The following is a 26,559-nucleotide window of genomic DNA, read 5'->3' as shown; positions in this document are numbered from 1 at the left end:
ATTATTTATTTATTTTACAGTGTATTTGAAATTTGCAGTTTATTTTTTTTATTATAATAACATTTTTTTATTATATTATGTTAGTCACCATACAGTACATCCCTGGTTTGACTCACTAAGTCTTTTTTGAAAATATCATTAGTAATTGTAACAATGAACTTGTATTGACATGTATAAGTAAATAGTCTACTATTTTTATATTTTTTTAATTATTTAAAGATTTATTTCTTTTTTTAGGGAGAGAGTGAGTGAGAGAGAGCGTTGGCATAGCCGGTGGGGGGGAGGGCAGAGGAAGATGGAGAGAGAGAATCCCAAGAAGAGTCCCTGCAGAGTGCAGAGCCTGACCCAGGGCTCGATTCCACAACCTGAGATCATGACCTGAGCTGATGATACTAAGAGTTGGCTGCTTAACCCACTGAGCCACCCAGGTATACCTGTTTTTATGTTTAAATGAGTATTTTTTAGCATTATAGAAAGGTCATGAGTTGGAACGCCGGGCTTGCTCAGTCAGTTAAGCGTCTGCCTTCAGCTCAGGTCATGATCCCAGGGTCCTGGGATCAAGCCCCACGTTGGGCTCCTTGCTCAGTGGGAAGCCTTCTCCCTCTGCCTGCTGCTCCCGCTGCTTGTGCTCTCTCTCTGACAAATAAATAAATAAAATTAAAAAAATAGAGAAAGGTCATGAGATCATATGAACAGAGATTGAAGAAAATCAGAGAACTCTCCTTTTTAATGTAAATATCCAGGAAAGAGAGTCATTGTCACTGAACTCTAAGCTCCCTCCCACTAAGGAATGGCAGTACCAGAAAAGTTAAATGGAAAAGATAATGTATGGCATTCTGACTCTCATGAAGTGGTGTTTAGAGAGAATTAAAATGAAGTATAACACCCAGTGCACCATGCAATATGTGCCCTCCTTACTACCCATCACCGGCCTTGCTTCCAGGGTCTCTCACCTTTCATTTGGGTGAAGCTGAAAACCCCTGGCGTAGAGTGAAAAATAATCAGTATAGAAGAGGCACCTTTCCAACATGCATATTCCTGTGAAGGGAGGCATGCGGTGGACGTTCAGTCAGGCCCATCGGGAGCCTGGCGTCGATGGGGCGGTAAGAATCTTCTCGTCACACTGGGGTCTTGGGCCTCACTCCCGGGCACTCATCACCATACGCAATCCATACTCAGTTTTCTCCGTTGTCTCAGAGGGCCCTGTGGATGTGTCTATGTTCTCTCTGCCATTTCACACTTGGTAATTGTTTTTTTTCCCAGTGCGTTTGATAATCAGAGACCACAGGGGTGTCTTCCCTTCATGGTGTCATCCATGCTCTACTCGAGGCTGGTACAATGGGCTGCATGCTACGTCCAACCTTGCTCTTGGTTTGTATACTGTCTGTGGTTACTTTCGTGCTACAACAGCAGACCTGGGAGGATCGACAGGAGCGTGTGGCCTGAGAAGCCAAACATATTACTCTCTGCCTCTTGTGTAACGTGTGCTTACCCTTGAGTGAAACTCCGACTGCTCCTGGTCTTATTAGGTGTAGTGCACTTCTCAGCTGGCTCAGCATAGAAAGAGTCTGCACAAATAGGCATGGATAGAGAACATTTATTCATCTCCGGGGTTCATTATTTCACTGATTACATTTATTCTGTCCCTGTATCACAGAGGAAATAAAAAAAACCTCCCCTGAGTTAGTAGGCTCCTCAAATTGAATATTCAGCAGGGATATTTTACACTTTCTTTTTTTCTGTGGATAGGGATATTATTGACAGTGGAGGACATTTCCATTCATTTTGTCTTCAACTGTACGTTTTCTTCTATATCAGAGAAGAAATTAGAGGTGACTTCAAAGAATTTGTTGGCAATTCAATGTGATTACTCCATAGGGATAGTGATTCTTTTTCTTTTCTTTTCTCTCCTTCTTTCCTTCCTTCCTTCCTTCCTTCCTTCCTTCCTTCCTTCCTTCCTCCCTCCCTCCCTCCCTCCCTCCCTCCCTCCCTCCCTTCCTTCCTTCCTTCCTTCCTCCCCTCTTCCCCCCTCCCCTCTCTTCTTTCTTTTCTTCTCTTTCTTTCTTCTTTCTTTCTCTCTCTCTCTCTCTTTCTTTCTTCTTTCTTTCTTTCTTTCTTTCTTTCTTTCTTTCTTCTTTCATGTAAGGATATTATTGACAGTATGAGTTGTTTTGGTCAGATGATAATGGGATCAGAATGGGCCCAGGAAGGTAACTGACAGAGGGGTCCCCATTGTTCAACTTTCTTCTCCATAAGAAAGTCTCCATGAGGCCTCTCAGCATCCGAGGGCAAAAGAGCCAAGTAGACAGGGGTCTCTGCTCCTTCTTCTGGGCTTTTGATGGCTGTTGGTCCACCCATGTCTGTTCTCACCCACCCCAGAGCAGCAGGCATTCAGGAGGATCTTGTCCCCTCTCCTCTGCTCACTGAGGTTCCTGGCATGGATTCTGGACAGGACTGTGACACCCATCTTAGACACTGCATATGGGACTACTTTTATATCAGGCCAGCCCTCCTTCTGCTGTACTCCTTTCTTTGTGTCTTTCACAAACTAGTTCATGAGCCCCACCAGCTCCTCCTCTGTGATGGTCTTGCTTATAAACTTCTGCTGCAGATCTGGGCTGCACTTCTTAAGGGCTATGAGGGTTATTATGCTAGACATATTCACCACTCTGCCTAAAATGCAACAGAGAGAGTCATGTAGCATGGCATGCACTAGGAGGATGAATACCGAAACTGCTAGTATTTGTCCATTTGGGACAAATTCCCAGTTGGCTGAGTGTTAGTGAAGACTGCCTCTGTAAGTGACGGACATGATACAGTCTTGAACCTTGTCTTACCCATAATGTCTCAGAGGATGTGAGACAAATGATCTCAATCGGTCTGGGCAGTGACCAGCTGTTCCATAAAGAGAAGATCGTGCCTTATACAGGAACGTGCTAAGCAGAGTGATAGGAGGCACTCCCTGACGTCATGAGTAGAGAGCCGCTTTTCCTCATAAGCCCCCTTTGGGACCACATGGAGATCTTGTGGCCACTCGGGCAGTGTTGTATAAATAGGTGTCTACGGAACCACAAAGAGCTGATCACTTAACTGAGGGCCTCTTGAAGGTGAGCAGACTGCATCGGGTCTGGTAGATTGTCACCGTGCTCTCAGTAGGAAAAACAAGTCTCCTCAGTGGGCTGAACTGCAAGGGTTTTCTCCTTTTGGGGTTGTTATTGGCTCAGAAGGAGTGACTAATGTCCTGGCAGTATGGTCATGGAAAGGAGCTTTGGAAAACGAATCTGTTAAATGGATGCTATTAAGAGAAATGATGTTGGTGCTAAAACATGGATGACCCCTAAGAGCATTATTCAAAATTAAAAAGCCAGTCACAAAAGACCGCTCATGGTGTGATGCTCCATACATGGGATGTCCGGAAAAGGAAATGGAGGGAGAGAGTGTAGATTGGTGGTTGCTTGGGGCAGGGGGGATGGGGGAACAGAGGGCTGGTAGCTAAGGGCACCGGATCTCCCTGGGCTCTGGACAGTGTGCTAATCTAGAAGCAGTGGTGGTTGCATAACTCTGTCCATTACTAAACTCCGCGGAGTTGGATACCTGATGGGGGAAGCGTCCGATATGTGAACTGTATCTCAATAAAGCTGTTAAAAGTGTAAACATTCACAGAGTTCTCACTAACTCGTTTTTGACAGTATAGTTTGTATTTATAACAGTGTACTTATATTGAAATGAGTAATTGTTTACAGTTTTAATATTGAAATGAGTATCTATTTTCTTAATAGCTTTTTCAAAAGAAATGCATAGCGTAATTAAAGAGAAATAGAAGGACAAGTGTTTATCACTTTAGAGAGTGTATCCTTTAATTCGAGAATATGAATTTAGGGGGATGGGGGGAATGCCATGGAATGTGGGAAAGGACATACATGGCCGAGATACTGACTGCCTGGTGAAGACGGTGGGGGGCACCTGGTGGTTGTAGATTCTTGTTTTTTTGTGTGCGTGTGGCTCAATTAATTCAGTAAAACTCTATTTTGAAGAAACGATTTGAAATGAAGAATCAACATCTGCTATCCCTCATTGTCCTTAGGCTCACAGTTGTCTTGTTTTCTCCTTCCATGCCAAAAACCAGAGCAAACACGGGCCTTGGAATGTGTTCTGCCCCCACAGAGAACTGGCGAAGTCATTCAGGATTGTCTTTGTGTCTCAGGTTGTGAAGTATGGGAGAGGAGGGACGGTATTGGTTTTTGTTGTGCTAGTTATGATTTCTCCTAGATAGTCTCCCCAAAGAGGGAAAGTCCTGGTAACATGGCTGCAAGGCTGCCATCCCCTCAAGTAATGGAAAAACTCTCCTATGTCAAAAGGCAAGAAAACCCTGCTTTCTCACTGAGAAGACAACCTGCATTTCCATGTCCAGGAAGTCCAGTTTCCCTGAGGCAAGATGAATTGTTTGATGAGAACCTGCCTTAGCAAATGCAGGAGACCACTCACTCCTCTTTCTGGTCCAAGGCCAACACACAGCATGGACCAACACTGTTCAGTCAGTGAGGAAAATTTCTCGGCCAGAAGTCATTTTTGCTTCCTAAGGGAATACCTGTAGGATGTGTGGTGGTGGCACAAGGAATCCATCCCACTCAAGTGTTATGGTGAGTGAAGGAGTCGGTGACATCTGAGAGCTGTCCTTTGGATGCCAGTGAAGCCAGTGTTCGAAGAAGTCATAGAAATTTCAAGGACAGTAGAGGAATCCGGGGCAGGACAGAGAGTCAAGTCCCTGCATGTCGTCGGTTCATGCTAGAGATCTTAATCTTTCTAAAATCATCAGCTTGTCTTAATGAGTGTAGTAAAAGGGTGGTGGTTCCCCGCATCACGTTCTCGTGGGGAAGTATTACAGTAGTTGACAAGCAAGGAATTCTGGGAGTTTGTTTTGTGCAGAGTATAGAAGGGGAAGGGAGCGGATGGGCCTGGAGTTTGGCAGGTCTGATGACAGAGATGCCTACAGGTGATGCCCAGGGCTTGGGCTTTGCCCCTGAAGGACTTTTGAGAGTATGTGGCCTCTCAGAGAGCAGAGAGAATGCCCTGAGAGGAAGAGACTGAAGAAGCAGGGCATCTTAGGAGTGGTGCAATGATCCAGAATTGACAGGCGAGTGTGTGTTGTAGAGCTGGGATGGAGAAGAGGCATGGGGACAAAGCCCATAGGACAACTCGTAGGACCTGGTCCCTAATCAGGCGCTGGGCATGGTGACCTCATTATTCATGGTTAGTGGGATGGTGGGGTCTGTGATGAGGGTGATTTTGGGTAATGGTGAGTGTCATTAGGTAGTGTAGATGTTTAGATGGCGGTATAAGTTGGGGGCTGAAGGGGTGGGATTTGGGGAGGGGGTAGAGGGCACCCTGAGGAGAAGGAGAAGCAGGAAGAGAACGATGTGTGTCTGGAGCTCTGGGAATGTTTTAGGCAGGTAACCGATGTTAGGGGGGCCTGAGAAGTTTGGAGAGGGAGGAGTCCACTAGTCTGAATAAAATTCCTGGGAGACAGGCAGAGGGAGGAGAAAGGGTCGACAAAGAATCCTCAGGGAATTTCCCCTGTGAGTGGCATGCAGTCACTAAAGGCCTCTCTGAGGAGAGATTTGAATGAAGACTTGAGGAAAGGACAGAGCCAGTTGTGAGATCAGGGGTTCAGAGGGCGATGGTGACTTCAGGACGAGTGTGTAAGAGTCCTGAGGCAGAGAGGCACCTGTCCAGGTGGAGACACAGCAGTCAGGCTGGTGAGGCTGAGCAGGGAGAGGGGCCTGAGTCTGTAGATGGGACAGAGAGGCAGGGGCAGAACATACCAGAAACACCACAGCTTGGGCCCCTGATGAGGCTCACCTTGGGCTTTCATTAGAGGCAGCAGTTCTGTGCACACAGCTCGGGTACCAAAGAAGTTTGTTTTCATGGTCACTTCTGCCTGAATATGAAGGGGTGTGGGATCAGCAGCTGTTAGGTGAGGGGAGAATAGATTAATGAATAGTAGCCATGGGAGAGGATTCCAGGAGTGACAGTTACATGTTCTTGGATGTGCAACCTGGTGCATTGTCATTAATCTCTGGGCTAGTGACCTGTAATTTCCCAATGTGATGTGTGTGGTTTGTTAATGCCGTGTACCTTGGCATGTTGGCATCATTTCAGGAGGTTAACCGGACTGTGCTGTTGGGATCTGTATCTCTCTGTTTGTAGTTGTGTTTATTACAAAATACGTTAAACATTCACTGAAATGCTCTGATCCAAACCGATTTAAACTTGCAAAAATCTCCGTCAGATCCCTGAGATTAATCCACCGCAATGCCACGGAGCTCTGGGCTTAAAGGGTTGCTACCGCCAGAGGCTTCTTCTCTCCCTGTGCCTGCAGTCTAGCCTCTCTCCCTAGGGAGGCCCTTCTCGACCCCATAGGAGCTCTGACCCTCCAGCAGCATTCAGGGACCACGCCCAACCCCCACGGGAAGTGCCCTGAGAGAGGTCTCCAGCCCTAAGTCTTCCCGGGTCCTTATGCTTCAATGCGATGGCCGCGTTGTTGACCAGCACGTTCAGGGCCCCGTACTCCTTGCGCAGGCAGTCACGCAGGGTGCGGATGCTCTGCAGGTCGTCGATGTCCAGCTGGTGGAAGTGGGGACTCAGGCCCTCGGCCTTGAGCTGCTGTACGGCCGCCCGGTCCCGTGCCTCGTCCCGCGCCGTGAGCACCACGTCCCCCGTGAACTGCCGGCACAGCTGCTGCACGATGGCGAAGCCGATGCCCTTGTTGGCCCCGGTCACCAGAGCCACACGGGGGGCTGACGCCATGGCCGCGTGCAGAGCAAGCATTGCCCTGTGTGCTGAGCAGATGGTGCTGTGGGCCCCACGGAGGGCTGGCGGTGCAGAGGCTGACAAGGACAGAGATGCCAGTGCACTTGTGCTCTAGGATCCAGCACTGTGGCTCCCAGTGCCCAAGGCCCCACCTCAGTCCCTCCATTGTAGGAGGGACCAAATGTTCCAGTTCTGTCCCTCCAGCAGCTGCACCTTGAACCCGGCCGAGACTCTACCCTCTTAAGGTCCCTCTTTTGAGGCAAACAATGGTTCAGGTTGGACTGAAATGCTCGCGAAATGATAGGTGGTTGGTGATGGGATAAGGGGGCTAGGGATTGACGGTAGTTGACCTAAAATAATTTTGGGAAAACCACAAAAGGGAAAAAGGAATGAGACATTGTCTCGGGAATGGTCCTTTCTGTGCAGAATGGGAATTGGGTTCTTCCGAGGTGCAGTGAAATTTCTGGCGTGGGGAAAGTGCTTCTGAGGATAGAGGTCCCCTTCCTTTCGTAGGAGAAACTCAAGAAGGAGAAACAGAGAATCAGTCCTGTGCTGAGACTTGGCTGTGGGCAGGGCTCTCGCTCTGTGTGATTCTGAGGATCTCCAGGTGGAGGAGATGTTTATGAAGCCGCTGGGGGCCAAGGTATTGATTGGAATGTTGGATTTCATGATTACATAATCCCATTGGCCTAAAGTGCCTACTTTATGGGTTAGTTGAAGGTCACAGTTTAGAAGTATTTTATATATTGAGATGTTGTTTTAAAATAAGGCAAAAAGCCCTATGTGACCTCAGAGTATTTTTGCAAATTTGCAGTGGAGATCCTGTGTATTCTAGTAGACATCGATAGTCCTCATTTGTCAGTGTAGAAATGCAAGTAAGCAAAAAAAGAAAGAGAAAAAATTAAGGGCAAAACAACAGGGAGGAAATTTTCAGCCTTTTTCACATGAAAAACTTGAAAAATAAGGACCCTACCCCTGCTTCCAGGGTCTCTCACCTTTCATTTGGCTGAGGCTGAAAAGCCCTGGCGTAGAGTGAAAAATAATCAGTATAGAAGAGGCACCTTTCCAACATGCATATTCCTGTGAAGGGAGGCATGCGGTGGACGTTCAGTCAGGCCCACCGGGAGCCTGGCGTCGATGGGGCGGTAAGAATCTTCTCGTCACACTGGGGTCTTGGGCCTCACTCCCGGGCACTCATCACCACACGCAGACCATCCTCAGTTTTCTCCGTTGTCTCAGAGGGCCCTGTGGATGTGTCTATGTTCTCTCTGCCATTTCACACTTGGTAATTTTTTTTTTCCCAGTGCGTTTGATAATCAGAGACCACAGGGGTGTCTTCCCTTCATGGTGTCGTCCATGCTCTACTCGAGGCCTGTACAATGGGCTGCATGCCACGTCCAACCTTGCTCTTGGTTTGTATACTGTCTGTGGTTACTTTCGTGCTACAACAGCAGACCTGGGAGGATCGACAGGAGCGTGTGGCCTGAGAAGCCAAACATATTACTTTCTGCCTCTTGTGTAACGTGTGCTTACCCTTGAGTGAAACTCCGACTGCTCCTGGTCTTATTAGGTGTAGTGCACTTCTCAGCTGGCTCAGCATAGAAAGAGTCTGCACAAATAGGCATGGATAGAGAACATTTATTCATTATTTCTGATTTCATTTATTCTGTCCCTTTATTACAGAAGAAATCAAAAAACCTCCTCTGAGTTAGTAGGCTCCTCAAATTGAATATTCAGCAGGGATATTTTACACTTTCTTTTTTTCTGTGTATAGGGATATTATTGACAGTGGAAGACATTTCCATTCATTATGTCATCAATTGTACTTTTTCTATTCCTATATTGGAAAAGAAATTTGAAGTGACTTCAAAGAATTTGTCGTCAATTCAATGTCATTACTCCTTCGGGATAGTGATTCTTTTTCTATTCTTTTTCCTCCCTCCCTCCCTCCTCTCCCTTCCCCTCCCTCCTTCTTCCTTCCTTCTTTCTTTCTTTCTTTCTTTCTTTCTTTCTTTCTTTCTTTCTTTCTTTCTTTCTTTCTTATGAATACTGTTGACAATATAAGAGTTGTTTTGGTCAGATGATGACGGGATCAGAGTGGGCCCAGGAAGGTAACTGAGAGATGGGTCCCCATCGTCGAACTTTCTTCTCCATAAGAATGTCTCCATGAGGCCTCTCAACATCCGAGGGCAAAAGAGCCAAGTAGACAGGGGTCTCTGCTCCTTCTTCTGGGCTTTTGATGCCTTTTGGTCCACCCATGTCTGTTCTCACCCACCCAGGGCAGCAGGCATTCAGGAGGATCTTGTCCCCTCTCCTCTGCTCACTCAGGTTCCTGGCATGGATTCTGGACAGGACCGTGACACCCATCTTGGACACTGCATATGGGAGTACGTTTACATCAGGCCATCCCTCCTTCTGCTGTACTCCTTTCTTTGTGTCTTCCACAAACTTGTTCATGAGCCCCACCAGCTCCTCCTCTGTGATGGTCTCATTCATAAATTTCTGCTGCAGTTCTGGGCTGCATGATTTAAGGGCTGCGAAACTCATTATGCTAGACACATTCACCACTCTGCCTAAAATACAACAGAGAGAGTCATGTAGCATGGCATGCACTAGGATGATGAATACCGAAACTGCTAGTATTTGTCCATTTGGGACAAATTCCCAGTTGCCTGAGTGTTAGTGAAGACTGCCTCTGTAAGTGATGGACATGATACAGTCTTGAACCTTGTCTTACCCATAATGTCTCAGAGGATGTGAGACAAATGATCTCAATCGGTCTGGGCAGTGACCAGCTGTTCAATAAAGAGAAGATCGTGCCTTATACAGGAACGTGCTAAGCAGAGTGATAGGAGGCACTCCCTGACGTCATGAGTAGAGAGCCGCTTTTCCTCATAAGCCCCCTTTGGGACCACATGGAGATCTTGTGGCCACTCGGGCAGTGTTGTATAAATAGGTGTCTATGGAACCACAAAGAGCTGATCACTTAACTGAGGGCCTCTTGAAGGTGAGCAGACTGCATCGGGTCTGGTAGACTGTCACCGTGCTCTTGGTAGGGAAAAACAAGTCACCTCAGTGGGCTGAACTGCAAGCGTTTTCTCGTTTTGGGTTTGTTATTGGCTCAGAAGGAGTGACTAATGTCCTGGCAGTATGGTCATGGAAAGGAGCTTTGGAAAACGAATCTGTTAAATGGATGCTTTTAAGAGAAATGATGTTGGTGCTACAACGTGGATGACCCCTAAGAGCGTTATTCAAAATTAAAAAGCCAGTCACAAAAGACCGCTCATGGTGTGATGCTCCATACATGGGATGTCCGGAAAAGGAAATGGAGGGAGAGAGTGTAGATTGGTGGTTGCTTGGGGCAGGGGGGATGGGGGAACAGAGGGCTGGTAGCTAAGGGCACCGGATCTCCCTGGGCTCTGGACAGTGTGCTAATCTTGAAGCAGTGGTGGTTGCATAACTCTGTCCATTACTAAACTCCGCGGAGTTGGATACCTGATGGGGGAAGCGTCCGATATGTGAACTGTATCTCAATAAAGCTGTTAACAGTGTAAACATTACAGAGTTCTCACTAACTCGTTTTTTAAAGTATATTTAGTATTTATAACAATGAACTTATATTGACATGTATGAGTAATTGTTTACAGTTTTTATATTGAAATGAGTATCTATTTTCTTAATATCTTTTTCAAAAGAAATGCATAGTGTAAGTTAAAGAGAAATAGAAGGATGTGTCTTTATCACTTTAGAGAGTGTACCTGAGATACTGACTGCCTGGTTAAGAAGGTGGTCAGTAAATGTTCACAGCGGCATTGTCCACAATAGCTAAATTGTGGAAGGAGCCGAGATGCCCTTCAACAGATGAATGGATACAGAAGCTGTGCTTCATATATACAATGGAATATTACTCAGCCATCAGAAAGTACGATTATCCAACATTTGCAGCCACATGGACGGGATTGGAGGAGATAATGCTAAGTGAAATAAGTCAAGCAGAGAAAAACAATTATCATATGGTTTCACTCATTTATAGAACATAAGAAATAGCAGGGAGATCGGTAGGAGAAGGAAGGGAAGAATGAAAGGGGGGTAAACAGAAGGCGGAATGAACCATGAGAGACTATGGACTCTGGGAAACAAACGGAGGGCTTCAGAGGGGCGGGGGTGGGGGACTGGGATAGGCCGGTGATGGGTATTAAGGAGGGCACGTATTGCATGGAGCACTGGGTGTTACACGCAAACAATGAATCATGGAACACTACATCAAAAACTAAGGATGTACTGTATGGTGACTAACATAACATAATAACAAATTAAAAAAAAAGAAGGCGGTGGGCACCTTGTGCTTGTAGATACTTTTCTTTTGTGTGTGTGCGTGTGGCTTAATTATTTAATTAAACTCTTTCTTGAAGAAAGGATTTAAAAAGAAGAAGAATCAACATCTGGTATCCCTCATTGTCCTTAGGCTCCAGTTGTCTTGTTTTGTCCTTCCATGCCAAAAAATAGAGCAAACTCGGGCCTCTGGAATGTGTTCTGCACCTACAGAGAACTGGTGAAGTCATTCAGGATTGTTTTTTGTGTCTTAGGTTGTGAAGTATGGGAGAGGAGTGACAGTATTAGCTTTTGATTATCCTAGCTCGGATTTCTCCCAGATAGTCTCCCCAAAGAGGAAAACTCCTGGTAACATGGCCGCAGTGGCTGCCATCCCCTCAAGTAATGGAAGAACTCTCCTATGTCAAAAGGCAAGAAAACTCTGCTTTCCCACTGAAAAGACAGCTTGCATTTCCATGTCCAGGAAGTCTAGTTTCGCATGGGTGAGATGGTTTGATGAGAACCTGCCTTAGCAAATGCAGGGGAGCACTCACTCGTCTTTCTGGTCCAAGGCCAACACACAACGAGTACCAACACTGTTCAGTCTGTGAGAAAAATTTCTCGGCCAGAAGTCATTTTTGCCTCCTAAGGGAATACCTGTAGGATGTGTGGTGGTGGCACAAGGAACTCCATCCCACTCAAGTGTTGTGGTGCACAAAGGAGTCAGTGACATCTGAGAGATGTCTTTGGATGCCAGTGAAGCCAGTGTTCGAAGAAGTCGTAGAACTTTCCAGGACAGAAGAGGAATCGGGGGCAGTACAGAGAGTCAAGTGTACTTGCATGTCCTTGGTTCAAGCCTGACATCTTAATCTTTCTAAAAGCATCTGCTTGTCTTAATGTGTGTAGTAAAAGGGTGGTGGTTCCCCGCATCACGTTCTCGTGGGGGAAGTATTACAGTAGTTGACAAGCAAGGAATCCTGGGAGTTGTTTTGTGCAGAGCATTGAACAAGGGGAAGGGGAGTGGATGGGCCTGGAGTTTGGCAGGTCTGATGACAGAGATGCCTACAGGTGATGCCCAGGGATTGGTCTTTGCTCCTGAAGTACTTTTGGGAGTAAGCAAGCCCTCGGAGAACACAGAGAATGCCCCGAGAGGAAGAGACTGAAGAAGCCGCGTGTCTTAGGAAGGTTGCAATGATCCAGAAATGACAGGCGAGTGTGTGTTGTAGAGCTGGGATGGAGGAGAAGCGTGGGGACAAAGCCCATAGGACAACTCGTAGGACCTGGTCCCTAATCAGGCGCTGGGCATGGTGACCTCATTATTCATGGTGAGTGGGATGGTGGGGTCTGTGATGAGGGTGATTTTGGGTGATGGTGACTGTCACTAGGTAGTGCAGATGTTTAGATGGGGGTGTAGGTTGGGGGCTGAAGGGGTGGGATTTGGGGAGGGCGTAGAGGGCATCCTGAGGAGAAGTAGAAGCAGGAAGAGAACGATGTGTGTCTGAACTTCTGGGAATGTTCTAGGCAGGTGACCAATGTTAGGGGGGCCTGAGAGGTTTGGAGTGGGAGGAGTCCACCAGTATGAATAAAATCTCTGGGAGACAGGCAGAGGGAAGAGAAAGACTCCAAAAAGAATCCTCAGGGAACTTCCCTTGTGAGAGGCATGGAGTCAGTAAACGGCCTCTCTGAGGAGAGCTGAGAATGGTGAACTCATTATTCATGGTCAGTGGATGGTGGGGTCTGTGGTCACGATGATTTTGGTAAAGTACAAGAGTCAGCTGGAAATGTTTTAGATGTTTAGATGGGGATGAGGTTGGGAATCTGAAGGGGTGATATTTGGGGAGACATGGGAGGTCATGAGGAAGAGGAGAGGCAGGAAAAAAACATTTGTATTTAGAGCTCTGGGAAAGTTCTAAGCAGGTGACTGGCGTTAGGAGACCTGAGAAGTTTGGAGAGGGAGGAGTCCACTAGTCTGAATAAAATCCCTGGGAGACAGGCAGAGGGAGAAGAAAGGGTCCAGGAAGGAATCCTCAGGGAATTTCCCCTGTGAGTGGCATGGAGTCAGTAAAGGCCTCTCTGAGGAGAGATATGAATGAAGACTTGAAGGAAACACAGAGGCAGTTGTGAAGGACCAGCGGGTCAGAGGACACTGCCGACTGCAGGACCAGTGTGTAAGAGTCCTGAGGCAGAGGGGCACCTGTCCAGGAGGAGACACAGCAGTCAGGCTGGTGAGGCTGAGCAGGGAGAGGGGCCTGAGTCTGTAGATGGGACAGAGAGGCAGGGGCAGATCATACCAGAAACACCACAGCTTGAGCCCCTGATGAGGCTCACCTTGGGCTTTCATTAGAGGCAGCAGTTCTGTGCACACAGCTCGGGTACCAAAGAAGTTTGTTTTCATAGTCACTTCTGCTTGAATATGAAGGGGTGTGGGATCAGCAGCTGTTAGGTGAGGGGAGAATAGATTAATGAATAATAGCCATGGGAGAGGATTCCAGGAGTGACAGTTACATGTTCTTGGACGTGCAACCTGGTGCATTGTCATTAATCTCTGGGCTAGTGACCTGTAATTTCCCAGTGTGACGTGTGTGGTTTAATGCCGTGTAGCTTGGCATGTTGGCATCATTCCAGGAAGTTAAGCGGAAAGTGCTGTTGGGATTTCTGTGTCTCTCTGTTTGCAGTTTGCGTTTATCACAAAATAAGTTAAACATTCACTGAAATGCTCTGATCCAAATCAAATTAATCTTGCAAAAATCTCCGTCAGGTCCCTGAGATTAATCCACGGCAATGCCACGGAGCTCTGGGCTTAAAGGGTTGCTACCGCCAGAGGCTTCTTCTCTCCCTGTGCCTGCAGTCTAGCCTCTCTCCCTAGGGAGGCCCTTCTCGACCCCATAGGAGCTCTGACCCTCCAGCAGCATTCAGGGACCACGCCCAACCCCCACGGGAAGTGCCCTGAGAGAAGTCTCCAGCCCTAAGTCTTCCCGGGTCCTTACGCTTGAATACGATGCCCGCGTTGTTGACCAGCACGTCCAGGCCCCCGTACTCCTTGCGCAGGAAGTCGCGCAGGACCCGGATGCTCTGCAGGTCGTCGATGTCCAGCTGGTGGAAGCGGGGACTCAGGCCCTCGGCCTGGAGCTGCTGCACAGCTGCCCGGCCCCGCGCCTCGTCCCGCGCCGTGAGCACCACGTCCCCCGGGAACTGCCGGCACAGCTGCTGCACGATGGCGAAGCCGATGCCCTTGTTGGCCCCGGTCACCAGCGCCACTCGGGAGGCTGACGCCATGGCGGTGTGCAGCGCAAGCACTGCCCTGTGTGCTGAGCAGATGGTGCTGTGGGCCCCACGGAGGGCTGGCGGTGCAGAGGCTGACAAGGACAGAGATGCCAGTGCACCTGTGCTCTAGGATCCAGCACTGTGGCTCCCAGTGCCCAAGGCCCCGCCTCAGTCCCTCCATTGTAGGAGGGGCCAAATGTTCCAGTTGTGTCCCTCCATCAGCTGCACCTTGAACCCGGCCGAGATTCTACCCTCTTAAGGTCCCTCTTTTGAGGCAAACAATGGTTCAGGTTGGACTGAAATGCTCGCGAAATGATAGGTGGTTGGTGATGGGATAAGGGGGCTAGGGATTGACGGTAGTTGACCTAAAATAATTTTGGGAAAACCACAAAAGGGAAAAAGGAGTGGAGACATTGTCTCGGGAATGTGTCCTTTCTGTGCAGACTGGGAATTGGGTTCTTCCGAGGTGCAGTGAAATTTCTGGCGTGGGAAAAGTGCTTCTGAGGATACAGGTCCCCTTCCTTTCGTAGGAGAAACTCAACAAGGAGAAACAGAGAATCAGTCCTGTGCTGAGACTTGGCTGTGGGCAGGGCTCTCGCTCTGTGTGATTCTGAGGATCTCCAGGTGGGAGGGGATGTTTATGAAGCCGCTGGGGGCCAAGGTATTGATTGGATTGTTGGATTTAATGATTACATAATCCCATTGGCCTAAAGTGCCTACTTTATGGGTTAGTTGAAGGTCACAGTTTAGAAGTATTTTATATAATGAGGTGTTGTTTTAAAATAAGGCAAAAAGACCTATGTGACCTCAGAGTATTATTGCAAATTTGCAGTGGAGATCCTGTGTATTCTAGTAGACATCGATAGTCCTCATTTGTCAGTGTAGAAATGCAAGTAAGCAAAAAAAGAAAGAGAAAAAATTAAGGGCAAAACAACAGGGAGGAAATTTTCAGCCTTTTTCACATGAAAAACTTGAAAAATAAGGACCCTACCCCTGCTTCCAGGGTCTCTCACCTTTCATTTGGCTGAGGCTGAAAAGCCCTGGCGTAGAGTGAAAAATAATCAGTATAGAAGAGGCACCTTTCCAACATGCATATTCCTGTGAAGGGAGGCATGCGGTGGACGTTCAGTCAGGCCCACCGGGAGCCTGGCATGGATGGGGCGGTAAGAATCTTCTCGTCACACTGGGGTCTTGGGCCTCACTCCCGGGCACTCATCACCACACACAATCCATCCTCAGTTTTCTCCGTTGTCTCAGAGGGCCCTGTGGATGTGTCTATGTTCCCTCTGCCATTTCACACTTGGTAATTGTTTTTTTTCCCAGTGCGTTTGATAATCAGAGACCACAGGGGTGTCTTCCCTTCATGGTGTCGTCCATGCTCTACTCGAGGCCTGTACAATGGGCTGCATGCCACGTCCAACCTTGCTCTTGGTTTGTATACTGTCTGTGGTTACTTTCGTGCTACAACAGCAGACCTGGGGAGATCGACAGGAGCGTGTGGCCTGAGAAGCCAAACATATTACTCTCTGCCTCTTGTGTAACGTGTGCTTACCCTTGAGTGAAACTCCGACTGCTCCTGGTCTTATTAGGTGTAGTGCACTTCTCAGCTGGCTCAGCATAGAAAGAGTCTGCACAAATAGGCATGGATAGAGAACATTTATTCATCCCCGGGGTTCATTATTTCACTGATTTCATTTATTCTGTCCCTGTATCACAGAAGAAATTAAAAAAAAAATCTTCCCTGAGTTAGTAGGCTCCTCACATTGAATACTCAGCAGGGATATTTTATATATGTATTTTTTCTGAGGATAGGGAAATTATTGACAGTAGAAGAGTCCTTTTGGTCAAAGGAGGGGACTATCATAAGGGATCCATGGACGGATCCGTGAATGAAGCTCACCATTTTTCCACTTTCTTCTCCATAACAAACTCCCCATGAGGCTCCTCAGCATCTGAGGGCAAAAGGGCCAAGTAGACAGGGGTCTCTGCTCCTTCCTCTGGGCTTTTAGTGGCTCTAGGTCCTGCCATGTCTGTTCTCACCCACCCGGGGCAGCAGGCGTTCAGAAGGATCTTGTCCCCTCTCCTCTGCTCACTAGGTTCCTGGCGTGGATTCTGGACAGGACGGTGACACCGATTTTTGTCACTCCATAGGCGGTGTCAGGCCAGCCCTCTTTCCTGTGCACGCCTTTCTTTGTGTCTTCCACGAACTTGTTCATGAGCCCCACCAGCTCCTCCTCGGTGATGGTCTCGCTTCTAAACTTCTGCTGTAGTTCTGGGCTGCAGTTTTTCAGTTCTCTCAGACTCCCCATGCTAGACACGTTCACCACTCTGCCTAAAATACAGCACAAAGTGTCATGTAGAAAGACACAGGAATGACGAATAGCAATTTTGCTAAGATATTGTTGGAGAAAATTTCCACTTGAGACTTCATTAATTTGCTATGAGCGTTAAGGAGGACTGTCTGTGTGAGTGACGACTACGATACGGTCTTGAAACTTGTCATACCCACAGTCTCTGATGATGCCTGAGAAATACTCTAAGGGGGAGGCACTGAGCAGGTGTTCTGCGGGAAAATGGAAACGCTGTAAAGAACCTGCTAAGGAGAATGTAAGAAGACATTCACTACTTTCAAGAGTGGATGACCTCTTTCTCCCTCAGGCCACCTTTGGGACCACTTGAGGATCTTATGATCAGTGGGGAGGCGTCTACAATCAGGTCTGTACAGACCAGTAAACAACTGAATGGTGTAAGGAGGGCCGTTCCATCTGGTTTGGAAGGCTGCTATTCTGTTTGAGGATGGTAAGGACAGATTATTAGCCTGGTCTGACTTGCATGGTGATGAGTCTATGATGGGGATTTTATGAACTTGGGAGTGTGTTATGGCCTGAGAATACAGTCATGGAGAGAGGCAGTGGAAAACCAGGGGACTGAAAGAGATCTGTGTAGGGGCATGGCCTTATGGAAGTCAGTGGGACAATTCAGGGGGCAGATTAAAGCTGGACATGTCAATGCCCCTCAGAAGAACCCTTCCCAGGACTGGAATGGGAGTGGAACCAGCAAGTGGATATCTTGTTGTGCCTGTATGAAGTGGCCATCTAGTCCGTGAGAGGAGTGGAAATGGGAGAGCTGGAGCAATGCATGCAGAGCTGGGGTAATTGTTGACATGGACTCGTGCACCCTGTGAGGCAAAAAATGCTAATGACTCTTGTGTTTCTCAGCAAAAGAGTCAAAGCCTGGAGATGGTTATGGGAGAGATGGCCCAAGGGGAAGGTCCTGCACAGAGCTGGCAAGTTGGGTGGAAGGTAGTAGCTTGAGAGGCTCCAAATGGGTCCGGACGAGTCAAGGAACTATTATGGACCAAGCTTTGGTTAAACCCAGAAGATGCCAGTGTTCAAGCAGTATAGCGGGATGAGAACAGAAGATGCTGCAACTTTTTGGACTAAGGTGTTACATTTCTGCAGGCCAAGCAACACGTTCTCTTCTGCAGACAAGTGTTTCCACAGAGAAGTGGAACAGGCCTCTGGATCCCCGGTTGTCTCAAACACGAGATAAAGGTACGTGGGGCTTAGACACATTCACTGCACGTATTCACACTCAGCATGAGTGGGGTGGGTGCCAAGGGACCATCCCACTGGACAGATTCCTCTGCTTCGCTGGGGATTCTGGGGAGAGGGTGTGGGGGAAGATGCTAACTTGACCTTATAGTTCTTCCCTACATTATCTCAACTTCCTTTTCTTCCCACTCTTACCGTGGTCCCAGGACCAGGGCTGCAATTGTGGAAATGGGAAGCAGGGATAATTTTGAAAGAAGAAACTGTATAACTATAGCTTTAAGTCCTTATGTGGGAATTCCTAAGGGAATAATGGAGCGAATTGTCTCTTCCCCCACCTGGGAAACCTGGATGACAGTGAACATAGCTGTGGTTAAAAGAATCCACTCATTCTAGATTTATGCAGCCTTTTCCTATAGTAATGGGAGTGGACTGGAGGGAAGGCACTCCTTCGACTAGTATCATTGCAGGTAATCAGGACCAGCTCAGAGGCTGAACGTGATGTCCCTTTGAAAGGTGAATGGGGATGTCAGGTGGAAGAGGGAGGTGGGAGGAGGAGGAATGAGGATAATGCATGAACAGGGGGTTATGCAACAAGAGACATCCAATATTACAGCCCGGGGTGGGGGGCAGTACAGGTGCCCCATCCATGTGGAAATGTACCACTGGTGTGTGGCTGTCAGCAACTCTGGCCACATGTGAGTGTGCAGGCCTCCTGGCGACCATGAGGAGGGGTCTTCCCCCAGGCTGGACAGGTCTGGGAAGACATCCTGAGGAGCGTGAGTGGCAGGAAGAGAAGGATGTGTGTCTGGAGGTCTGGGAATGTTCTAGGCAGGTGACCTAGTGTGAGTAAAATCCGTGGGAGAGAGAGTGAGGGAACAGAAAGGGTCCAGGAAGGAATGATCAGGGTTCTGCACCTGTGAGTAGCATGGAGTGAGTAAAAGGCCTCTGTGAGGAGAGATTTGAATGATGACTTGACGGGTCAGGCAGAGGCAGTAGTGAAGGACCAGTGGGAAAAAGGGCGCTGCTGACTGAAGGACGAGTGTGTAAGAGTCCTGAGGCAGCGGGGCACCTGTCCAGGTGGAGACACAGCAATCAGGCCGGTGAGGCTGAGCAGGGAGAGGGGCCAGGGTTCTGTAGATGAGGCCAGAGAGGCAGGGGCAGATCATTCCAGAAACACCACAGCTTGGGCCCCTGATGAGGCTCACCTTGGGCTTTCATTAGAGGCAGCAGTTCTGTGCACACAGCTCGGGTACCAAAGAAGTTTGTTTTCATGGTCACTTCTGCTGGAATGTGAAGGGGTGTGGGATCAGCAGCTGTTAGAGGAGGAGAATAGATTTTTTTAAAATTGTATTTTAGTTACACTCAATTAATTTACGTGTAGTGTGTTATTAATTTCAAAGTGGAGGTCGTGATTTATCATCAGTCGCATATAACTCCCAGTCGTCATCACATCACGTGCCCTCCTTAATGCCCCTCACCCAGTTACCCCATCCCCCACCCACCTCCTCTCCAGCAACCCTCAGTTTGTTATCTATAATTAAGAGTCTCTTATGGCTTCTCTCCCTCTCTGATTTCGTCTTATTTTATTTTGAGAAGGAGGATAGATTAATAAGCAGTATCCATCAGGGAAGATTCCATGTAGTGACAACAACATAGTTTTGCATGTACCATCTGGTGAATTCTTGGGAATGTCTGTGTTAGTGAACGGTATTGTCCCAGTGTGATCTATCTGGTGCATTGCCGCTGCGTGGCTTTGTTGGTTGACGCCATCGGGTGAGGGCAAGGGAAGGGAGCACAATGGGATCTCTGGGTATCTGTGTTTGTAATTTGTTGTTTATTACAAAATAAGTTAAACATTCACCAAATGGCTCACATCCAATCAGAGAGAAACTTGCAAAATCTGGTGAGTTACCCGATGATCTGATCCATGGCAATGCCAAGAGGCTCTGGCTGGAAAGGCGTGCAAGTCCCGGAGGCTTCTGCTCTCCTTGTGCCTCCAGTCTGACCTCCTTCCCTAGGAAGGCCCTTCTAGATCCCATAGGAGCTTGGGTCCCACAGTAGCGGTTTAGGCATCATCCCCAACCCACCCTGGGTGGGTCCCCTAAGGGAGGGGACCTACCCTAAGTGTTCCCATGTTCTTGCTCTTGAAGGCGATGCCTGCGTTGTTGACCAGCACGTCCAGGCCCCCGTACTCCTTGCTCAGAGAGTCGGATATGGCGCAGCTGCTCTGCGTTGATGTCCAGCAGGTGGAAGTGGCAACACAGCCTGCACCTCGTCCCTCACCGTGAGCAGCACGTCCCCCGAGAACTGCTGGCACAGGTGGAGCACGAAGCTGAGGCCCTTGTTGGCCCCAGTCACCAGCAGCAGGGGAGCGGTTGATGACAGCGCTGCGTGCAGGTCAAGCAAGGCCCTGTGTGGTGAGTGGATTGTGTTGTAGGCCATACTGAGGGCTCGTGGTGTAGACAGTCAGAGATACCAATGGAAGTGTGTTGTAGATTCCAGTGCTGTGCCTCCTTCAGCGCAAGGCCCTTCCTCAGTCTCGCCATCAAAGGAGAGACCAAATGTTCCAGAAGGTTCCCTAGTGAGCCTATACCAGATCCACCCCTCCCAGGGTTGCACCCTGAGCCCAATGAGGACTCCTTCCTCTTAGGATCTCAACTCTGAGCCAAGCAGTGGTTCGGGGAGTACTGATGTGCTCCCCACAACAAAGGTGGTGGGTGACGGGTTAATAGAGCACTAGAGATTGATAGCATTCAAGTGAACTATTTTGGGAGACCTCAGAGGGAGAACAAAAGAGCAGAGTAATTGTCTTGGGAATGTGTCCTTCCTCCGCAAAATGGGAATGGTTGCTTTCCTCTAAAATACAGTGAAGTTGTCTGTCTAGGGAAACTGCTTCTCAGGATACAGATCCCCTTGCTTTCTTAAGGGAAAATCAAGAGGGAGAAATCAGTCCTGTGCTGAGACTTGGCTGTGGGCAGGGCTCCTTCCTCTGTGTGATTCCAGGGGGCCCCAGTGTGAAGGGATGTTTTTGAAAATTAGTGTGAGCCAGGCCAGTGATTGGAATGTTTTATTCCATGGGTACACGTGCCTGTGCTTGTTAGAATGCCTGCTTGTAGTCCAACCTCACACTTAATAAGCAGTATAGACGGTTTGGATTATTTTTTTAAGTATCAAGGAAAAGAGGTCGTTGTGATACCAGGTTTCCAAACTAGCAGTAGAGATTCTATCGTCTTGAGCTAGACATTGATTTTCCTCGTGGGTCAGTTTAGAAATACAAGCTAACAGGAAGGAAATCAACAGCCTTGCAGAAGGGAAAACCTTAAAGGAAACCGGGTACTTCTTTTTTATTTTATTTTATTTTATTTATTTTATTTTATTATTTATTTATTTTAATTTAAGTTTTTTTTTTCAATCTCAAAAACATTTTATTAAATGAAAAAAGCAAGTTTCAGAAAGTTATTTAATGTGCAGGAAAGAGTTAAAATGCAAAATGAAACTGCTATCGTTAGAAAGAACTCTTGTATGGTTGGCCTATGGCTAGTGTCTAGGAACTTGAATTTCAGGAGCAGTCCCACTATTCTTTGATAAGAATGATGCATTGAACCTAAACTGTACAACCAATGCAGTTTATGCTGAACACCTGCTTGCTTTCTGGGAGTGTGGAATTTGGGGATATGCCAGCTAGAGGGTGCCTTTGTGACCAGCTCCATATAAAAACCCTGAGCACTGAGTCTTAATGGGCTATAGCAGACAACATTTCAGAAGTGTCCCAATTCATTGTGGAGGAATTAAGCACATCCCGTGTGATTGCACTGGAAGAGATCTTTTGGGCGCTTGTGCCCGATGTCCTGATTTCAGTTCATGTGACTATTTTCTTTGCTAATTTTGCTGTTTAGTATTCTGCTATAATAAATCATAGTGATGAATACAGTTCTATGCTGAATCCTATGAGTGCTCCTAGTGAATAACTGAACTTTGGGGTGGTCTTGGGGACTACTGAATTAGTTCCCTAAACCATTTATATTTAAAAAAAAAAAAAAAGGAAAAAGAAGCACAAGACTAGAAATTTCAGTGGGTATATAATTTTATGTATACATATTTCTTGAAATCTCGAAAGTACACACCAAACTTAGTATAGTGGTTAACTGTGAGGAGACAGGGAAGGAAGAGAAGAGGGGCCTGGGTTTGGTAGAAATTAGTCAAAAGGGCATTTTGGCTCCATCCGTCATGCTGTACTTTATTTCCTTTTTCTAAGAAAAATATACTCATGTAATATCTAGGTGGGAAAATATTTTTAAGTTAATTTAAAAATAATTTCAGCCTCCATGTAGAGTCACAAAATTTTAGAGCCGGTGGGGAATTTAGAGTTCACCTGGTCCTGCCCGTACCTTTAAAAAGGTAGAACCTCAGGCTTCTGCCCTGAGAGTCAAGTATGGCCTTGAGTCACATGGCTTGTAGTTGGGACCACAACTCCCAGTCCAGGATGCTCCCCTAATCTGCAACTGCTTGGTAAGTACTGTAGTCAGAAGAACCAGTTTTCTTCTTCTTCTTCTTTTTTTTGTTTTTTGTTATTGCAAAGGTCCAGAAGGTCTCAATTGTTACAACGTGGTTGCATAGCAGCTTCTATCAAAGTTCAGCAAATTATCAATGTCATACTTCCACGTGTAATAAGAGCTGTACTGGAAGAAGATAAGAATTGGACCACAGTTCTCTGGGAAATGTAGTTTGTAAGCGATAACATCCCTAAATCATACCACTCTGCTTTGCTTTTATTTTTTTCTTCTTTGGTAAAATAGGGGGTTAACATATTAAGCAATGGGGCTTCTCAGAAACATGATCAGTAGCTTGCAAAAAAGATTTACATCCTATTTCTGCTTTTGAAGTACTTCACAAATAAGGACTTTATTTATTTATTTAGTTATTTTTTAATAATAATATTTTTTATTATATTATGTTAGTCTCCACACAGTACATCCCTAGTTTTTGATGTAAAGTTCCATGATTCATTACTTGCATATAACACCCAGTGCACCATGCAATACGTGCCCTCCTTAATACCCATCACCAGTCTATCCCATTCCACCCCCACCCAAAGCCCTCAGTTTGTTTCCCAGAGTCCATAGTCTCTCATGGTTCATTCCCCCTTCTGTTTACCCCCCTTTCTTCTTCTCTTTCTTCTCCTACCGATCTTCCTACTTCTTATGTTGCATAAATGAGTGAAACCATATGACAATTGTCTTTCTCTGCTTGACTTATTTCGCTTAGTATTATCTCCTCCACTACTGTCCATGTTGCAGCAAATGTTGTGAAATCATTCTTTTTGATGGCTGAGTAATATTCCATTGTATATATGGACCACATCTTCTTAATCCAGTCATCTGTTGAAGGGCATCTCAGCTCCTTCCACAGTTTGGCTATTGTGGACAATGCTGCTATGAACATTGGGGTGCATATGGCCCTTCTCTTCACTACGTCTGTATCTTTGGGGTAAATACCCAGTAGTGCAATTGGTGGATCAGAGGGTAGCTCAATTTTTAACTTTTTAAGGGACCTGCACACTGTTTTCCAGAGTGGCTGTACCAACTTGCATTCCCACCAACAATGTAGGAGGGATCCCCTTTCTCCACATCCTCTTCATTTTTTAAAAGATTTTATTTTTAAGTAATCTCTGCACCCAACTTGTGCTCGCTCAAACTTACAACTTTAAGATGAAGAGTGCCGAGCTAAACCATTTGAGCCAGCCAGGGGCCCCAAAGGAAACCTCACTTTCAAAATAAAAGACTTAAGCTTGCTTGCATGGGCCTTCAGTTTTCTTTTCTGTTAGCCTGAAAATCCCCGGTGAAGAGTGAAAAGTAATCATGAGAGGAGACGGGTCTGTAGCACATGGATACTTCTGTGAGGGGAGGGACGTGGTGGGTATTCACTGAACCCACGGGGAGCCAGGCTGGATGTGGGGCAGTAGGAACTTCCGCTCAGGGTCATGGATGTGTCAGGCCCCACTACAGGGGCTCATGATGGAGGACACTTTGCCTGGCCATTGTTTTCAGCCTGTCCACCTGTATCAGTTCACTTCCTCTTCACAGCAGTGCTATGACGTACGCCCCCTTGTTCACCTGAGGACACTGACAAAGAGCAACATGCAGGATTTTGCTTAAGGTCACCCGGTTAGGTGGCAGAGCCAGGACCTTTTAGTGTCCAGATGTTTGTGTTGAGAGCTTTCAAGAGGACAGTGGAAAGAATAGTATTGTGGACAGCCATGTCTTCACCAGACTAGCCGCAACAATGACGAATGTTTCACTATCGTTATGTGTTCCCCTTCTGTTGGTATTTTGCTGACCCTTGTTAATGTTACAAACCCGGTGACCCTTTATCCCTACGTGAATAACACATTCACCTTGGGGAGATTTGACAATCATTCTTTCATTTCCATTGATACCCATCCACATTCACTTTTCCCCTTGTCTCAGCTTGTCCTATGGATGTACCTTAAGCGCCCACTCCCATTTCACACCTCGCAGTTGTTTTTCCCCCAGTGAGTTTGATATTTAACGAGACCACAGAGGATGTCTGTCCTTCATGAGCTTGCCCGTGTCATCGTAGAGGCTGATCAAGTATGCTGGCCAGTGAAATCCAGCCCCATTCATGGTTACTATATGGCCTGTGGTGACTTTCAAGCTACGACAGCAGATTTGAGTATGTCCAACAGAGGCCACTGGTCTTGCAAAGGCAAAAATACTTACTCTCTGGATCTTTCACTAGTGTTTACCAAGTCCTGATTTAAACTGTCCCTTCTCTTGACATGATGTAGGGTCTGTTAGAGTTTTGGGCTGGTTGGCATGGAGCCGTCTGTGCACATGGACACATACTTAGATTGTTTATTCATCTATGATTTCCATTCATTATGTCATCAATTGTACTTTTTCTTCTCCTGTATCAGAGTTGAAATTAGAAGTCACTTCAAAGAATTTGTCACCAATTCAATGTGATTACTCCATAGGGATAGTGATTCTTTTTCTTTTCTTTTTTTTTCTTTTTTCTTTCTTTCTTTCTTTCTTTCTTTCTTTCTTTCTTTCTTCTTTCCTTCCTTCCTTCCTTCCTTCCTTCCTTCCTTCCTTCCTTCTTTATTGTTATGAATATTGTTGACAATGTAAGAGTTGTTTTGGTCAGATGATGATGGGATCAGAATGGGACCCATGAAGGGAACTGATAGAGGAGTCCCCATTGTTCAACTTTCTTCTCCATAAGAAAGTCTCCATGAGGCCTCTCAGCATCCGAGGGCAAAAGAGCCAAGTAGACAGGGGTCTCTGCTCCTTCTTCTGGGCTTTTGATGGCTGTTGGTCCACCCATGTCTGTTCTCACCCACCCAGGGCAGCAGGCATTCAGGAGGATCTTGTCCCCTCTCCTCTGCTCACTCAGGTTCCTGGCATGGATTCTGGACAGGACCGTGACACCCATCTTGGACACTGCCTATGGGACTAGTTGTATATCAGGCCAGCCCTCCTTCTGCTGTACTCCTTTCTTTGTGTCTTCCACAAACTTGTTCATGAACCCCACCAGCTCCTCCTCTGTGATGGTCTCATTCATAAATTTCTTTCTTTTTTTTGTGTGTGTTCCAATAAAAATTTATTTGTGGATGCTAAAATTGAGTTTCTTTCTTTCTTTTTTTTCTGATGTAAATTTCGATGATTCATTAGTCGTGTATAACACTCAGTGCACCATGCAATACGTGCTGTCCTTACTACCCATCACCAGCCTATCCCATTCCCCACCCCCATCCCCTCTGAAGCCCTCAGTTTGTTTCTCAGAGTCCATAGTCTCTCATGCTTCATTCCCCCTTCTGATTACCCCCCCTTTCTTTATCCTTTTTTCTGCTGCAGTTCTGGGCTGCATGATTTAAGGGCTTTGAAGCTCATTATGCTAGACACATTCACCACTCTGCCTAAAATACAACAGAGAGAGTCATGTAGCATGGCATGCACGAAGATGATAAATACTGAAACTGCTACTATTTGTCCATTTTGGACAAATTCCCAGTTGGCTGAGTGTTAGTGAAGACTGCCTCTGTAAGTGACGGACATGATACAATCTTGAACCTTGTCTTATCCACAATGTCTCAGAGGATGTCAGAGAGATGATCTTAATGGGTCTGGGCAGTGTCCAGATGTTCCATAAAGAAAGGAACATGCCTTATACAGGAACATGCTAAGCAGAGTGATAGGAGGCACTCCCTGACGTCATGAGTAGAGAGCCACTTTTCCTTATAGGTCCTCCTTGGGACCACCTGGAGATTTTTGGTCACTTGTGTAGTCCATTATTAACAAGTGTTTATCAGTCAAGAGACAACCGATCAGTTTATTGATGCATTTGAACGTTATCAGACTGCATTGGGGTAGGGAGGCTGTCACTCTGGTGGGGCCAGGTAAAAACAAATCATCTCAGCGGGCTGAGTTGCATGACTTTTTCTCCAGGTTTGGAATTACATATCTCGGGAGCAGTGACAAAATGCCTAGCAATATGGTCACGGAAAGGGGCAGTGGAAAAGTGATGTGTTAAAGAGATGTTATAAAAAGAAATGAAGTCCATGCTGAACATGAATGAACCTTGATAATATTATCTGAAA

The 26,559-nt window shown here is 46.7% G+C and overlaps 1 protein-coding gene and 2 pseudogenes across 2 annotated transcripts; all 3 read right to left on the bottom strand.

The window, feature by feature from the left end:
• Positions 1 to 2,126: 2,126 nt before the first annotated feature.
• LOC125281474 (carbonyl reductase [NADPH] 1-like) lies at positions 2,127 to 6,828 on the bottom strand (annotated as a pseudogene).
• Positions 6,829 to 8,434: 1,606 nt separating this feature from the next.
• On the bottom strand, positions 8,435 to 14,580 carry LOC130542667 (carbonyl reductase [NADPH] 1-like). 2 transcript variants are annotated; one of them, XM_057306835.1, is made up of 3 exons: positions 14,109 to 14,580; positions 13,450 to 13,557; positions 8,435 to 9,383 (listed from the first exon to the last, which is right to left on the bottom strand). In XM_057306835.1, exons 1-3 carry the CDS (start codon positions 14,395 to 14,397, stop codon positions 8,887 to 8,889), a joined length of 894 nt encoding a protein of 297 aa, XP_057162818.1. In that variant the 5' UTR covers positions 14,398 to 14,580; the 3' UTR covers positions 8,435 to 8,886. The 2 variants fall into 2 exon arrangements, with proteins under 2 accessions (XP_057162818.1, XP_057162819.1); XM_057306836.1 differs by lacking the exon at positions 13,450 to 13,557 and having other exon boundaries at positions 14,109 to 14,555.
• Positions 14,581 to 15,195: 615 nt separating this feature from the next.
• On the bottom strand, positions 15,196 to 16,694 carry LOC125281497 (carbonyl reductase [NADPH] 1-like; annotated as a pseudogene).
• Between the last annotated feature and the right edge of the window lie 9,865 nt (positions 16,695 to 26,559).

Source organism: Ursus arctos, unplaced genomic scaffold (assembly GCF_023065955.2).
Source record: "Ursus arctos isolate Adak ecotype North America unplaced genomic scaffold, UrsArc2.0 scaffold_4, whole genome shotgun sequence".
NCBI lineage: Eukaryota > Metazoa > Chordata > Mammalia > Carnivora > Ursidae > Ursus > Ursus arctos.
This window is presented reverse-complemented; position numbering and strand designations above follow the sequence as displayed.